The sequence below is a fragment of the Callospermophilus lateralis genome, chromosome 11 (genome assembly GCF_048772815.1).
Source record: "Callospermophilus lateralis isolate mCalLat2 chromosome 11, mCalLat2.hap1, whole genome shotgun sequence".
Lineage (NCBI taxonomy): Eukaryota > Metazoa > Chordata > Mammalia > Rodentia > Sciuridae > Callospermophilus > Callospermophilus lateralis.
The window spans coordinates 37,132,745-37,148,697 of NC_135315.1; the positions used below are offsets into that span (position 1 = coordinate 37,132,745).

General features: G+C 39.0%; 1 protein-coding gene across 1 annotated transcript in view; it reads left to right on the forward strand.

Moving 5' to 3' along the window:
* The window catches only part of Slfn13 (schlafen family member 13), a 19,217-nt gene extending 8,184 nt beyond the window's left edge, over positions 1-11,033 (forward strand). The window contains exons 2-5 of the mRNA XM_076869115.1: positions 672-1,825; positions 4,744-4,872; positions 6,590-7,313; positions 7,495-11,033. Coding sequence (XP_076725230.1) covers positions 672-1,825; positions 4,744-4,872; positions 6,590-7,313; positions 7,495-8,335 — 2,848 coding nt within the window. The 3' untranslated portion in view covers positions 8,336-11,033. The remainder of the gene's footprint in view (positions 1-671; positions 1,826-4,743; positions 4,873-6,589; positions 7,314-7,494) is intronic.
* The last annotated feature ends 4,920 nt before the right edge of the window (positions 11,034-15,953 follow it).

Sequence of the window (15,953 nt, forward strand, 5' to 3'; positions counted from 1 at the left end):
CTTGCTAAGTTGCTGAGGCTGGCCCCCAACTTGCAATTCTCCTGACTCAGCCTCCCCTGTCAGTGGGATTACAGGCATATACCACGATGCTGGGTCTCTTTACTGCTTTAATACACTATTTTCTTTCTTTTTTTTAATATTTATTTTTTAGGTTTTTTTTTTAGGTGAACACAATATCTTTTTTTTTTTTTTATTTTTATGTGGTGTTGAGGATCGAACCCAGCACCCCGCGCGTGCCAGGTGAGCGCGCTACCGCTTGAGCCACATCCCCAGCCCTAATACACTATTTTCTTTGCTAGTTTCAGGACTTCCCACATTTCACTCTGATATTAAAGCTTTGGTTAATTTGGATCTTAGCTTGAGTGCTCCTTCAACCAGGAGGCCTTCTTTATTCATATTAGGTTGATTGTTAATATTTGATGCTTCGTCTTTTAGAGTACTTTCCAAACATTGATCAATTATTTTATTCAAGCATATTTCCTCACAAACTGTAAGCTCCAAGAAGCAGGGGCTCTGCCCTTTCTTGATTTGCCACTGAATCTCTAGCTCCCAGTACCTAGCAGGAACTTGATGAACATTTTTTAGAAAATGAGTGAATGTATTTTGTGTGTACTACTCAATTTACTTTTTTATTAAAATGAGATGCATGTTTTAATGGTTTTCAATTGCAGAACAAACATGGAGAAACATAATTCATCTTTGGTGGAGGATTTATCTCACCCAGACTTAGTCTTCAACATAGGAAAAGTGACTCTTGGTGAAAGAAACAGAAACAAGATGCAGAAAACTCGGAGAGAGCAAGAGAGAGTGAACATTCTACAGGCTGCATGTGCTTTATTAAACTCAGGAGGAGGAGTGATTCAGATGGAAATGGCAAATGAAGATGAACAGCCAGTGGAGATCGGACTGGACTTGGAAGAGGCGCTGAGAGAGCTTATTCAATCTTCAGATTTGCAGACTTTCTTCGAATTCAAGTACCAAGGAAAGTGTTTTTACATTTTTGTTAAATCTTGGAGCAGTGCCCCTTCACCTGAAGACAGTTCCCCGAAGCCTCGCATTTGCAGCCTGAGCTCCTCACTGCGCCGTAGATCTGGCACTTCTGTGATCCTCATGAAGTCAAGAGAGGCGTTTGATTTCCTAGTAACCAGGAAAAAGAGTGTAAAATGTAGTCTGAGTCATGAAGGACTTTCACTGAGTAAAATTTCCAGAGCTGTACATCAGAACATTTCTGGATCCGATCTTGCTTTCAAAGTATTCCAAAGCGACCGACTTAAATATGATGACATCCTACCTTTTCCTGAGTCTCAAACTGTAGAGTTTAAGCAGTTCTCTACAAAAAACATACAAAAATATGTAAAAAGCCTAATTCCAGAGTACATCCCTGCATTTGCAAATAGTGCTGGAGGCTATCTTTTTGTTGGGGTGGAGGATAAAAGTAGGAAAGTCCTAGGATGTGCAAAAGACCAGGTTGACGGTGCATCTTTGGAGACAGCCATAGCAGATGCAGTTTCAAAGCTGCCCATCGTCCATTTCTGCTCTTCTGAAGCGCAGTTGTCTTATACGACCAAAGTCATAGAGGTGTTTCATGGGGAAGACTTGTACGGTTATTGCTTTGCAATTAAAGTGGAACCATTCTGTTGTGTGGTGTTCTCAGAAGCTCCCATTTCATGGATGGTGAATGATAGGAGAACCATCTACAGCCTGACGACTGAGAAATGGGTAGACATGATGACCTACTCTCCTGGTTCATGGATGGTGAATGATAGGAAAAACATCTACAGCCCGACAACTCAGAAATGGGTAGACATGACAGACGCTGATCCAGGTAAGGGGCAGAAAGCTCCTCCTTTCCTGTCCTTTATGCCTCTTGGGCAACTCCATATTACAGTTTTCCTTTGTTTCCTGTTACTCTGGAAATGTTACTAAGTGTTTTGATTCTCCAAGTACCCTGCTTTTCATACAAGAGAAAATTTTGTTGGGTAGATCAGAAACCTAAATCAGTTGTCAAATAGTGAAAATTTTCCACATTAGAAGTTGAAAAGAAAAATATTTGGGAATGGTTGCCCTTGAAGTGATGTTCTAGAACTGGCTTTTATTGGCTCTAAGGTAAATTTTTAAATTTTCAGAGCTGGCTGTTAAACACTGTCATTATGAGTAGTTGTTATTTTTATTTTTGGCCAGGGATTGAACTCAGGGCACTTGACCACTGACAGACATCCCCAGCCCTATCTTGTATTTTATTTAGAGACAGAGTCTCACTTAGTTGCTTAGGGCTTCACCATTGCTGAGGCTGGCTTTGAACTCACAATCCTCCTGTCTCAACCTCCTGAGCTGGGAATACAGGTGTGCACCACCATGCCTGGCTAAGTTTTTGTTTTTTGTTTTATTTGTTTGTGGTGGTACTGGGGATTGAACCCAGGGCCTTACACATGCTAGGCAAGCACTCTACTAACTAGGCTACATCTCTAGCCCCTAGGCATAGTTAAGTTTTAATATATGATTACAATTAAATAATGTATATTACAAACAACTGTACTAATACAAACTCACCACTCGTAATTATTTACTAAATTTTACTATCATCTATGCTTGTGTGGTCGTTTATATCTACTGTGTCTGTGTGGTGGAAATACTATAAAATGGAGTGCTACTGTGCATTTCTTTCTTTTTTAAAAATATCTGTTTACTTGTCAATGGACCTTTATTTTATTTATTTTTTTGTATGTGTTACTGAGAAGCCAACCCAGTGCCTCACATATGCTAAGCACTCTACCACTAAGCCACAATACCAACCCTGTTACTGTGCGTTTCTTCCCAACTCTGCGTTTAATGACATTATATGGATGGTTTGAAATTGTCCATGGTGGGAATATTTACAACCACAGAAACAAGCAGTTGGCTGCAAATGAAAAAATCTTTTCTCAACTAGACCTGGTTATTAGACTTTTACTAGCATAGTGCCATTTCCTTGGATTGGCCACTTGAAATATTTAAAATCCTTTGGATTGAAGTTTGCTGTAACCTCATAATAGTACCTCTGCCTAAATTAAGATGCCTTCTGTGTCTTGATCCTTGGAGACCTTAGTGACTTTGCAGTTCAGGAAATCCTGAAAGTAGCTCAGGGGGATGAAGGCCTTTCCAATGCCAGGTCTGTTCTCAGTACCCTCACATTCTTCCTGATCTGCTTGTGCTCTAAATAATTTGTCTTTACCTCCACTCATCATCATGCACCCACTATGCACAAGCCATAACCTGATCTACTACTCTGCTTCTAACAATTTTCCTTACTTGGCATTACTGTTGCTTCCTAAGCTTGTTTGCATATTTTTCTTATCATTCTATAATTTGGTGGATTAGTGGGATATCTCAGTCTTTCTAGAATGACTGAGAATTTGCCAAGCCTGGAGAGACACAGAGAATCATATAAAATCTGGGACACAGTCTTTTGTGTGACATAAATAGCTTGTTGGATTTCCATCTCCAAAACAAGTGGAAGAACTTAATAATGCAGTTCCTAATGTCCTTTGATTTTATACCTTATACCTTTAGGAATAAACATAGGTGTCTTTCTGTCACTGAGATTTTTACATGAGTTTCTTGTTCCTGATATTTTCAATGGAAGTCTTTTTGCTTCACACAAGTACTCCAGATAGGTAGAAGTAAACATTCATAAACACAACTACCATGGTCTTGGAAAGTTTATGTAAAAATAAATTGAGCTTATTTTAACTACTTAAAAATCGATTTAAATGGGGTTGGGGTTATGACTCAGTGGTAGAGTGCTTGCTTCGCATGTGCAAGGCCCTGGGTTTGATCCTTGGCACCACATAAAAAAAAATAAATAAATAGTTATAAAAAATTTATATAAAAAATAAATTCAAAGAAATGATTTGTACCCATATATCTCCTCAGTAAGCTGAGAGTAATGTCATGGTTCAACCTGAAAAATAGTAGTGATTTAAGTGAGTGAATGAGAATGTGGCTAGTGAATTTCACCTAAGCATTTGCTGTTAAGGGCTGGTTGGAATTCTAAAATGTGATGATCTTGTGCTCTATGCTCAGGGGGATATAAGGTAAGGAAAAGTTTATGCTTCTAAGGGCCTTCATTCATTCATTCATTCTTTCCTCACATTTTTTTGGTGCATTATAGTTAATTCATTTTTTCATTCATTAATTTGAGAAATATTTATACTAGAAATATCTACACAGATCCAAAGCAGACATAGTTCCTGACCTTTGTGCAGCTTAATCTATCAAAGAAGATAATCATTTAATCAGTCCCTAAACTAATAAATATATCATTAGAGTTGTTATAATGACTACTAGAGGAAAATACATGGAACTATAGAATATTTAACAGAGATGAGAGTTGGGTGCAGGGAAGGTGGTGAAGGATAGAGGGGTGATGTAAAGTAAGACACACCAACACAGATGTGGGGACTAAAAGTATGTGCTATGTATCATGAGAGACATATGAACATAATGCTATCCTGACTGAGAATGAAGAATGATATTGAATGGAGAGATACAAACTTCCAAATAATGGCTCTTCAGTGGGAGATTTTGGCCATGTTAATACACAATAAAATTCTGTCTAGACACGTGAGTGGGGAGTTGTGTCTATCATGTCTCAAGTCATACCACCAAGAAAATCATATATGCCACCTACTGGTAAGGTCCCTTTCCGTCATGAGGGGATGAACTGAAATCTCAGAATAACATGAGTTTTCTTTCTTTGTGAAGATCTTCTGTGCTTGTCCAAAGACTTTGAATCTCAGCTGAACCTATCTAGTGCACCTCCTCTCAGCAGACCTGTGTACTCCAAGAAAGGCCTGGAACATAAAGAGGATCTCCAGAGAATCTTATTTTCAGGTAGTAACTATGGTTTGACTACTTGACACCAGTCAGTTTTCGTGTTATGATAAAGGGAGACAGGTTGTCATGTTTGTGTTTTGAAAACTGAAAATTCTTATGTCCAAAATGATTGTTCCAAGCTTATAGGTGATAGGTGATTTACTCCCCCACCCCAGTGCTGGGGATCAAACCCAGGGCTTTGCACCTACTAGGCAAGCAACCTATACTTAGGTTACATCCTCAGCCCTGGTGAGAGGTGGTTTGGAAGTGAACCCTCACTGACCTCATAGACTAAGGCAGCGCAGCGTGTAGAATCCAGGATTATTATTGCCAGTTATGAAACTTCCTAGGACAATTGACAAACAATGTCTTTTCTTATTTTCTACTTCATTTGTTTTTCAAAGCTCCATTCCAAACATATCCTTCAATTACTCTATTTTATACAATGAGCAAAACAATTAACAAAAGAATAGGAGCAACTGCATTTAAAATAACCACTACAAATCTTTTTATTTATTTATTTATTTATTTGTATGTGGTGCCTAGGATCAAACCCAGGGCCTCCTACATGCCAGGCAAGAGTTCTACCACTGAGCCACAACTCCATCCCTACAAATCTTGATTCTCATATATACTTTCATATCATCTGGACAGGATGAAAAACAATATCATCTTCCCTTCTTTGGAACACATGATCATTGAAATAAGTTTGAAACCCTAAAGTGAAAATTTATGCTCATCTCTCATAATTGTTCCTGTTGCCTGAAGCAAAGGGAAACTTTTGTGATAGACAGAGCCCCACCATGATAGTAAGGGACGGAAACAAGGGTTCTGCTTCAGGAGATACCGAAGGGCCTAGCCTGAGGGTCTTCCAGCCCAGAACTGCAAGAAATTCCCTGCTCAACAAAGGTTTTACATCGGGGCAGGGCCTGGTGGCCGAGGCCTGTAGGTTCTGGAGGCTAAGATAGGAGGATCTTGAGTTCAAAGCCAGCCTCAGCAATGGCAAAACTGCTAACACAGTGAGACCCTGTCTCTAAATAAAATACAAAATAGAGCTAGAGGACTGGGGCTGTGACTCAGTGGTATAGTGATCGCCTGGCAGGTGAGAGGGACTGGGTTTGATCCACAGCACCACATAAAAATAAAATCAAGGTATTCTGTCCACCTACAACTAAAAAAAATGCATACTTAAAAAAAACAGAGCTGGTGACGTGGCCCAGTGGTCAAGTGCCCCTGAGTTCAATCCCTGGTACCAAAAATAAATAAATAATAAATGATAATAATAAATAAATAAAGGTAGGTTTTACATGATTCCATCTTCTCTACAAACATAGTGTTAAAGAGATGGACCTTTATTTTATTCATTTTTCTTAAATATGTGGTGCTGAGAATTGAATCCAGTGCCTCACACATGCTAGGCAAGTGCTCTACCACTGAGCCACAACCCCCCAGCCCTGTGAGTTTTCTTTTATAGGAGAGGAATCAGTGTCTTAGAAAGGTTAGGGAATTTTTCAAGACATTGAAATAATAGACACATGGATTTAGATGAGGTATGTCAGATATTCCAAGGCATCTTTTTTCTTGTAATATAATAATATTCACAAAAATATTTTAAAATCTGTCATTAACCATCATCATCATAATCAACCAGTTAATTATGATTAAATATAATTAATAATTACTATAAATATATATATTTTTTTGTCTCCCAAATTATCATTCTTTCTATGTGTAGTGCCACGAGAAAATTTGCAATACACTCCTGAATCCGTCTGGAAGGAGCTGTTCTCACAGCATGAAGGACTGAAGGCATTAATAAGTCAACAAATGCATCCTTTCTCCCAGGGAATTCTGATCTTCTCTAGAAGCTGGGCTCTGGACCTGGACTTGCAAGAGAAACAGGAAGTCATCTGTGATGCTCTGCTGATTGCTCTGAATAGCCCCCCGATCCTCTACACTGTTCTCAGGGATCAGGATGCAGAGGGCCAGGCCTACTGCACCCAGACTGCATTTACTTTGAAGCAAAAGCTGGTAAACATGGGTGGCTACACTGGGAAAGTGTGTGTCATGACCAAGGTTCTCTACCTGAGTCCCAGGAGCAAACCAGAGACCACAGAGGGGTCGGGCCGTCTAGTAGATTATCCTTCGTCCTATTACCTTAGAGACACTCAGCAAATGGAAGCCTTGCTGCAGGCTCTTGTGATTGTCCTGCTTGGCTTCAGATCTTTCTTGAGTGACCAGCTTGGCTGTGAGATTTTAAATCTGCTCACAGTCCAACAGTATGAGATATTATCAACAAACCTCCGTAAGAACAGACACTGGTTTGTCCATGGCTTTCCTGGCTCTGGGAAGACAGTCATGGCCATGAAAATCATGGAGAAGATCAAGAATATGTTTCACTGTGAGGAAAGTAATATTCTCTACATTTGTGAAAACCAGCCTTTGAAGAACTTTATCGGGTAAGCAGTTAGATCTTATACCTATATGTGTTATTTAATCAGGAGTTATTTTTCTGCTAAGCCACTTTGTTCCTTGAGAAATTATTTGTGACAGTAGTAGTATATTCAGGGGAACCCAAAAGAGTGATTTTTCTCCTTCACAAAATGAAGAAAACTGAGTGTGTCATTTTCGTTATTACAGGAGTAAACAGATCTGTGAGGCAGTGACCCGGAAAACCTTCATGAAGAAGGAGGAGTACTTTGAAGATATTCAACACATCATTGTAGATGAAGCTCAGAATTTCCGCAGAGAAGATGGGGACTGGTATGAGAAGGCAATTGCCATCACTCAGAGGGAAAAGGAACATCCAGGAAATCTCTGGATCTTTCTGGACTATTTTCAGACAAGCCACTTGGATGTTAGTGGTCTCCCTCCTCTTTCATCCCAGTATCCAAGAGAAGAGCTCACAAGAGTGGTCCGCAATGCAGATCAAATAGCCCTATACCTAAAAAAACTGATGAAGAACATTAAAAAGAATCCACCACCTAACATCCCCCCTAGATCCCTAGAGATGCTTCCTGAAGCTGAATGGGTTCGGGATGTCCAGGGAATCTTAAAGATTCAGAAAAATTTGACTCAGACTCAAATCGTGAACTTTGTGGCAGACACCTGCAAGGGGCTGTTTGAAAAGGGATATACGTTCAAAGATATTGCTGTGCTTGTCAGTACCACAGAAGAAGTGGGTTACTACAAGTATGACCTCCTAAGAGCGATGAGGAAGAAAAGGATGGTGCAGTTCTGCGATGCAAGTGGCGTACTGAGTGATCACATCGTGTTGGACAGTGTCCGTCGGTTCTCAGGCCTGGAAAGGAACATTGTGTTTGGGATCCATTCAAAGACAGCCGAGCCTCCTATATTAAACAATATTCTGGCCTGTCTGGCTTCCAGGGCAAAGCAACAGCTCTATATTCTGTTTTGTTGCCGCAGCTGGCTGGGCACAAAATCACGAGCCACTCAAGCAGGAACAAACTTTATTTTTTGAAACTGCCGCCAATGCACGGTACGAGCCCGGGAAGATTTTCGATAACCCACGCCGCCATCCTCCCTGAACCCAAGAGGCGGTTCTTCCTCCCGAATTCCCTCCTACCGCACTTCCCCAACTAATGGGAACTCTCTAGGAGTCCTGTAGCAGGCCCAGGTGGACAGCAGGAGTCCAATATCCATATGAATGCAAATCTTAACATAATCATATCATCTCAATGGCTTGCTGGTGTCACCTTTCAAGCAAAAATGCCATGCAATATATTATTTGGCTGTGGCTCTTAGCATTTTGTGATAACTTTTACGAAGAACCTCAACCTGAAATGGGTTAAGACAACTGCTCTGGAAATATCTGTGTCTGTTTGGTTTTGCAGAAACTTTTCTCTTTGATTCACAGGTCAGATTTGGGCAGAGTTAAGAGTTGGGAACTGCTCCTGTCCTGCTTACTACTTTCAGTCTTTCCAAGACTGTGGTTTCCTCTAGTTCCATTCTTCCTGTTAGATAGGTGATAGCATTCAAGAGAACTTTAGCTGCCCTGCAGGGTAGACCAGTGTCCTGGACTTAGGGTGAAAACCATGAAAACAAGAAACAGCTCCTCTAGCCTATCTTTCTTTAAAGTCTAGACTTTTTCATTGTGACTACACATAGTTTTTGTTTTTTAAACATTTATCCAATCACCACTTGTTTTCTGAAGAAGGATAGTCGGTTAAAAAGTCACTTGTTCATTGTGGAAGCATAATTTGTTTCTTAAATTCTTTTTTTTTTACATTATCATTTATGTATTTTTTGGTTCTGGTGATTAACCCCAGGGGCACTCTACCACTGAGCTCCATCCTCAGCCCTTTTTATTTTTTATTTGGACACAGGGTCCGGCTAAGTTGTGCAGGGCAGCCTCAAACTTATAATCACACTTCTTCAGCCTCCCAAGTTGCAGATTACAGATGTGAGCCATTGCATCTGTCCTTCAATCCTGGGGTCCTCTAACTTCAACAAAATAGGACAAATCAGCAAAATAGGGAGGAAAATATTGCTTCTTTCTTTCTGAGTGCATTAAATCAGATATAACTCAGGCCCATCTCACAGATCCTGCTTCATCCCTGGGGTCATCCATTTCTCCACAAAGTCTTGCTTCCTTCATGGAGAATGGTAATAGAAACCAAAATCTGGACATTGCCTATGCTGGTTGCTACTTGTTAGCTTACTTTGTTGTTGCTGGCTTTTGCCACTGTCACTGTATGTGGCTGCACTGTCCAACCTAGCATATACCGACCATATGTAGCAGATGATTCCTTGCAGTGTGGCTGGTCCAAATGGAGATGTGTAAATATGCATGCAAACTGGATTCAAAAATTTGGTATGAAGAATGAAAATATCCCCTTCATCATCCTTTTATAATGATTATATGTTCAAATGATCATATTTTGGAAGTGTTGAGTTAAATAAGAAATAGTATCAAAAGCAATTGTGCCTGCTTAGCTTCTAACTTTTTTTAATGCAGAAAATTTTAAACTACATATGTAGCTTGCATTATATTTCTGTTGAGCAGCACTAGTGTATGCATTGTTAAAAATGAGACTTTTCAATGCTCGACTAGAGCAGAGGACTCAGTAGGGTGGAGGGAGAATAGAACTTTGCCCTTCAAGGTACATAATGTCTAGTTATTTTTAGTTGTCACAACTTAAGGGGAGTGTTAATGGTACCTAACGGGTAAAGGCAGGCATACTGATAAACACCCTACAATGTATGGGATAGCACCCTACAACAAAAATTTCCCAGCCCAAAGTATCAAAAGGGCTGAGTTTGGCAAATCCTGATGTGCCTAGTTCCGTCCCTTAAATAAGTATTCCAGGTTGGAGTTCTTCCCTTATGATACTTGAGGCCTGAAGGACTGAGGCATCCTGTTTTGTATTGCTAGTGAATTGGTATTTGGAATGAAGAGTCCTGGGAGATCCTGTGACCCCCAGTGGGGATTCTACCTTTCTCAGATGCTGAAGTAATATAGTTGCAAAAGATTTTTATTCCTTATGAAGTGTAAGCAATGCCAAGGTGAAATAAAGGAAGTGGTGTCCTTGAATAATAGCTTATCTTTAGAGGCTTAGTGTTTCTTAAACTCTGTGGAAGTATATTGATCCATTGCAACATATTGCTAAGTGCTTATATAAATCTAGTAGTGGGGGTTTCTAAGATTCTCATGGGGAAATAAGAAATTCATATCTAAACGGTTTTATTCTTTAAATAAGCTAACTCTTTAAGAAACACTCCAGGCACGGAGAAAATAAGAATGTATAAACTAAATGGTCATTCCCAAGACATGAGTCTCTAAAACTTGCACAAACATATTAAATGCATTGGTTAGTCTGATGAACCTCTTCAGAACTCTGAATCTCATGATGCTTTCTGCTTATAAAAAACAAAAACCTAACAATTGCGAAACTCTTTACTGAACAGTAAAATCAGAGTAAAATTTTAAAAACATGAAACGCTGACATTTGGAGGCTGTCTGCTGAATGTCCTCTCCAAACCTGGGCACCAAATCCTTCCTTGAAAGGGAATCTGGGTGAAGAAGTAAGGCATTCAAATAAACTTTCATCCAGAAATGTGTAGTACTTAATTAATTTAATAATCCTTTCTCTACCAAGACCTCAAATGGAGATTTGGAAGATCATGTTATGTAGTAAAATAAATGGAAATGAATGGAATGTGATGTTTCTAATTGAGGTGTCCTCTTTGAGAAAATGGTTTAACGAATTCAAGGAAAGTAAAGTAGTTATTTATCTTCTTTGTGATGCTTCAAGGCAAGAATAAAGATGCAAAGAAGGGGGCTGGGGTGGTGGCTCAGTGGTAGAGTGCTTGCCTAGCATGTGCAAGGCACTGGGATCGATTCTCAGCACCACATATAAATAAATGAATAAAATAAAGATCCATCAACATTTAAAAAAAGATACAAAGAAGATTTTTTCAAGACTTTTGGATTGTTTTGGAATTTCCAAAATAACTCCATGTAGCTATGAAGTCATATGATTAAATATGCCAATAGGATACCTTAAATGTGGCCTTGACTGAGCGGTGACAGAAATGACTAACATAGGTTTACATTTTTTTTAAAACATCACTTAGTTGAGATTTTTTCAAGACCTGAAAATATTCAGACTAATCAAAATAGAATTACTGTAATTTCTTTTCTTTTTTTTCGTACTGGAGATTGAACCTAGGGGTGCTTAACCACTGAGCCACATCCTCATCCCTTTTGTCATTTTATTTAGAGACGGACTCACTCAGTTGCTTAGGGTCTCCCTAAATTGCAGAGGCTTGCTTTGAATTCACGATCCTCCTGCCTTAGCCTCTGGAGCCTCTGGGATTACAGGCATGTGCCACTACTCAGGGCTGAAATTTCTTATAATACATAAACACTTAACATAAAACTTTAAACAATGTAGACACAATTAACAAACCCCTAAACATACTATATAATTTTCAAAAGCAAAGGCATTTTAGAAGACGAAAGGTGACAAGAGAACATCAAAGAACTTCCACATACTCAATGAGAACACAACAGCCACCCATCTTCACACTTTCCATGTTTATTTTTAACTTTGTTTCTTAAAGTCAGTGATAATGAAGGCTTCTGTCAAGTATAAGATTTTTATATATAACAGCAGAATGCATTACAATTCTTATTACATATATAGAACTCAAGTTTTCATATCTCTGGTTGTATACATAGTAACTCACACCAATTCCTGTCCTCATACATGTATCAATATAAGATTTTTAACATTAAAAATTATATTTCAGGGGGCTAGGGTTGTAGCTCAGTGGCAGAGCATGTGTGAAGCACTGGGTTCGATTCTCAGCACCACATATAAATAAATGAACAAAATAAAGATCTATCACATCTTAAAAAATATTTTTAAAAAATTATATTTCAGGGCTGGAGATTTAATCATAGAGCATTTGATTAAGTCTGGTATGTACAAAACCCTAGGTTCAATCCCCAGCACTACAAATATATATGTGTATGTATTTTTTCTAAAATTTTTATAACAAAATTAAAAAGTAAAAAATGGCATTGTTTGTCATAAACTAAAATATTATCTGACTGAATTTATTCATGCATCCCTCATTTCCAAAAGCTTTAGATGTTTATCTATGTACATTATGTAAGTATGATTTATTTATGCAGATTAGGAAAAATAATGTATAATAAGTTTTCTTTAAAATTACCTTTTACACACTTCAACCTTTACCCTCCACCCTGCCCCATCCCAAGTCCCATTACAAATGAACAATGATACAATGTATTATCTGAGGGGTTACAAAGCAATCTGTACTCTTTAATTTTTTTTTCTTTTTGTGGTGCTGAGGATCAAACCAAAGGCGTCACACACGCTAGGCAAGCACTCTGCCTTTGACCTACAAGTCCAGCAATTTCCTAAGTATCCAAAGATATCAACTTTCTGCCAATATAAACAAAAGGACTCAAGTGGCCAAAAGTTATGATTAGTAGGAGAAAAAAGGCAAAGTATGAAGATTATTTAATAAAATTTTATTTACATCTTTCCCGCAAGCTACAAATGCACTTCAGACTAGCGATAAATAATATTGAATGAACACAGCCACAGTAGTTTGGATTTGCTCTGGAACATATACGCACACTAAAAATAAATGACCTTCTAAGTATTTCATGGCTTAGTTGATTCAAATATAAATTTTGTGTTCTTTAAAAAACTGGAAAATGCAAATGAATGGCTATGCATTCTTGTAAAGTCTGAAGAAACCTGAAGATGGCATGTGTTGTTTTTTCTAAAAATGCAATACAAATATGTACCTAATCACTGTATACATTGATGGAATAGAATGGTCTAGACAGATGCAGTCTCCAAAATAAACAGTTATGGGATATTCCAAGTGGAAAAAAATTGATCCTGGTAATTGTTTAAAGAAAGAGTCAAAGTCAACAAAAATATTGACAGATAAAATTATATACTTAAAAATATATATATGTATATATATATATATATATATATATATATATATATATATATATTAGTTATAAATGGACCTTTTTAAATTTATTTATATATGGTGCTGAGAATCTAATCCAGAGCCTCACACGTTAGGCAAGTACTCTACCACTGAGCCACAACACCAGCCCCAAATTATATTCTCTTTTTAAAAGAAAGATCAACATAAAAAGCAAAACCTATAGATCTGGAAAAGTTTCATTTTATTGCCTTAAAAAACAAACTAGAGAAAGCAATAGACAGAGGGAATCTAAGCCACTTAAAATCGAGGCAGCTCTACACAAAAAAATGGAGAAAGTACAATGAATTGACCTCAGAAGAGAAATGGGGAAAACCAAATTTCACAAATCTCCGTGTCAGTAATAATATATTATTGCACAAAATATCAAAATTACAGTCTGTAATTTCCTCCGTAGGCTCATAGTAAATTATCAAACTTCTGTTTAATGCATTATTTTTATGAGCCTTCTCTGTTTAGCAACATATGCTGTATACATGCTCATACTTTACCAAATCACAGTTCTCAGTTCAATTTAGTAACTTGCTTTTTTAATCCTTACTCATACATTTCATTTCCATTACAAGCACTTTATATCTTCTAGTTACCCTTTTTAATCAAGAGATTATATAAAAAACAATCTTGATTTTTAAAGGATTCCTTTTAGTGCTCTAGCATGATGGGATAAATGATTGAAACATAATTAGGTAACTACATAATACTTTACAGGAAGAGGAAAATGTTTGATTTTTAAAATATGTCACAGCATAGTTATGAGCATTGAAATGAATAAAGACAGTAATTATTTATTAGTGGCCATTCATTATTTTCTTTTTAGGAACCTGGAAGAAATTGTCATCTTTGAGTTTCAAATGTTCTGGTCAATCTAGATGCTTCTTAGGTTCTTCAATAACACTGCGAAGGGGTTGGGGTTGTAGCTCAGTGGTAGAGTGCTTGCCTTGCACAAATGAGGCCTTGGGTTCGATTCTCAGCACCACATTAAAAAAAAAAAAATAGCATGGTGAATTCTGAGATAAATGACTCCAAAGAATTAAAGTTCTTTTTTTTCTTGTCTGAGGTAGCCAGCAGTGGTCCCATTGAGGACTTCTCCATAGAAGTTCTCTTTGGTGGTATGGATGATATGAGTTTCCTGGACTTTTTCATATTCTCGTAGGATGGGCTCCATCTTATGCTCGCTACCATCTTATGGACATCTTCATTTCCAGTACTGGCCCAACCATACAACCATAATAAATGCCAGTGGGTACAGCAGCTAGAAGATTATCTATTACAGGTTCCCGACACGCAGTGGCGGGTGCCTCACACTGCTGACTCAACAAAAGGACAACTCAGGGGACTGCGGCCACAGCAGAAGGAGGGGATGCTGTGGGTCCGGAGCGAGGCAGGGGCTGCCCAACCGTGCAGGATTTAGCCCGCCTCCATTCTGCCAACTCACGCCTACATTGTTTTTTTTTTTTTTTTTTTAATTAATTTTTATTGTAGGTTGTTCAAAACATTACATAGTTCTTGATATATTATATTTCACACTTTGATTCAAGTGGGATATGAACTCCCATTTTTACCCCATATACAGATTGCAGAATCACATCAGTTGCTCAACTACATTGGTTTTTGATAACCTCGGAAAATAGCCCTTTACGTGGGCCTACAGAGTTATTCTACTTATTCCAAGGGATGAAATTTTAAGCCGTCCTGTTTCTTTTAGGAAACATTTTAAGCCCTCAGTAACTTTTTGCAGAACGGAATAGGTGACCTCCTGTACAGGTCACCCAGAGGTGAAGGCCTGGGAAGGGTGCAGAGAGGAGGCCGGCAGGCAGTCTGGCTTTCAACCAGCAGGGAAGGAAACCTGCGCTGAGCTCGCCCAGACCTGGCGACAACAGCGAGCCGCGGGTTCCGTGCAGACAGCGACGCTAAGCAGATGCCATAAAGGCCCCATGGACTAGAGGCAGGACCCAGGCTCCAGCTTCTGATGGCTTGGGTCAGTAAGAACCGGAGGAAGGCTGGTGGAGGGTGGAGAAAAGAAGGGGGAGGGAGCAGGAGGACGGAAAGGGAGGAGGGGAGGCAGGACCCGCGGCTTTGTAGCACCTTTCATTTCCTAAACCAGATCGTGGATGCACACGTGATGGTGTACCTTTTTCTGCATCTGAAACATTTCAGAATGAAAATTTAGGAATAATTCTTCTTCTCCTCCTCCTCCTCCTCCTTCTACTTCTTCCTTCTTCTTCTCCTTTTCCTTCTCCTTCTCCTCCTCCTCCTCCTCCTCCTCCTCCTCCTCCTCCTCTTCCTCCTCCTCCTCCTCCCCCTCCTCCTCCTCCCCCTCCTCCTCCTCCCCTCCTCCCCCCTCCTCCTCCTTATTCACAACTGAGCCACATCCCTAGCTATTCCCCCATTTTTTGTATTTAGAGACAGGGTCTCACTGAGTTGCTGAGAGCCTCACTAAATTGCTGAGGGTGACTTTGAACTTCTGATCCTCCTGCCTCAGTTTTCTGAGCCTCTGGGATTAAAAACATGCGCCACCGCGTTGGTTTTTGTTTGTTTGTTTTTTAATTATTATTAACCTCATTCTCCCAGGGATG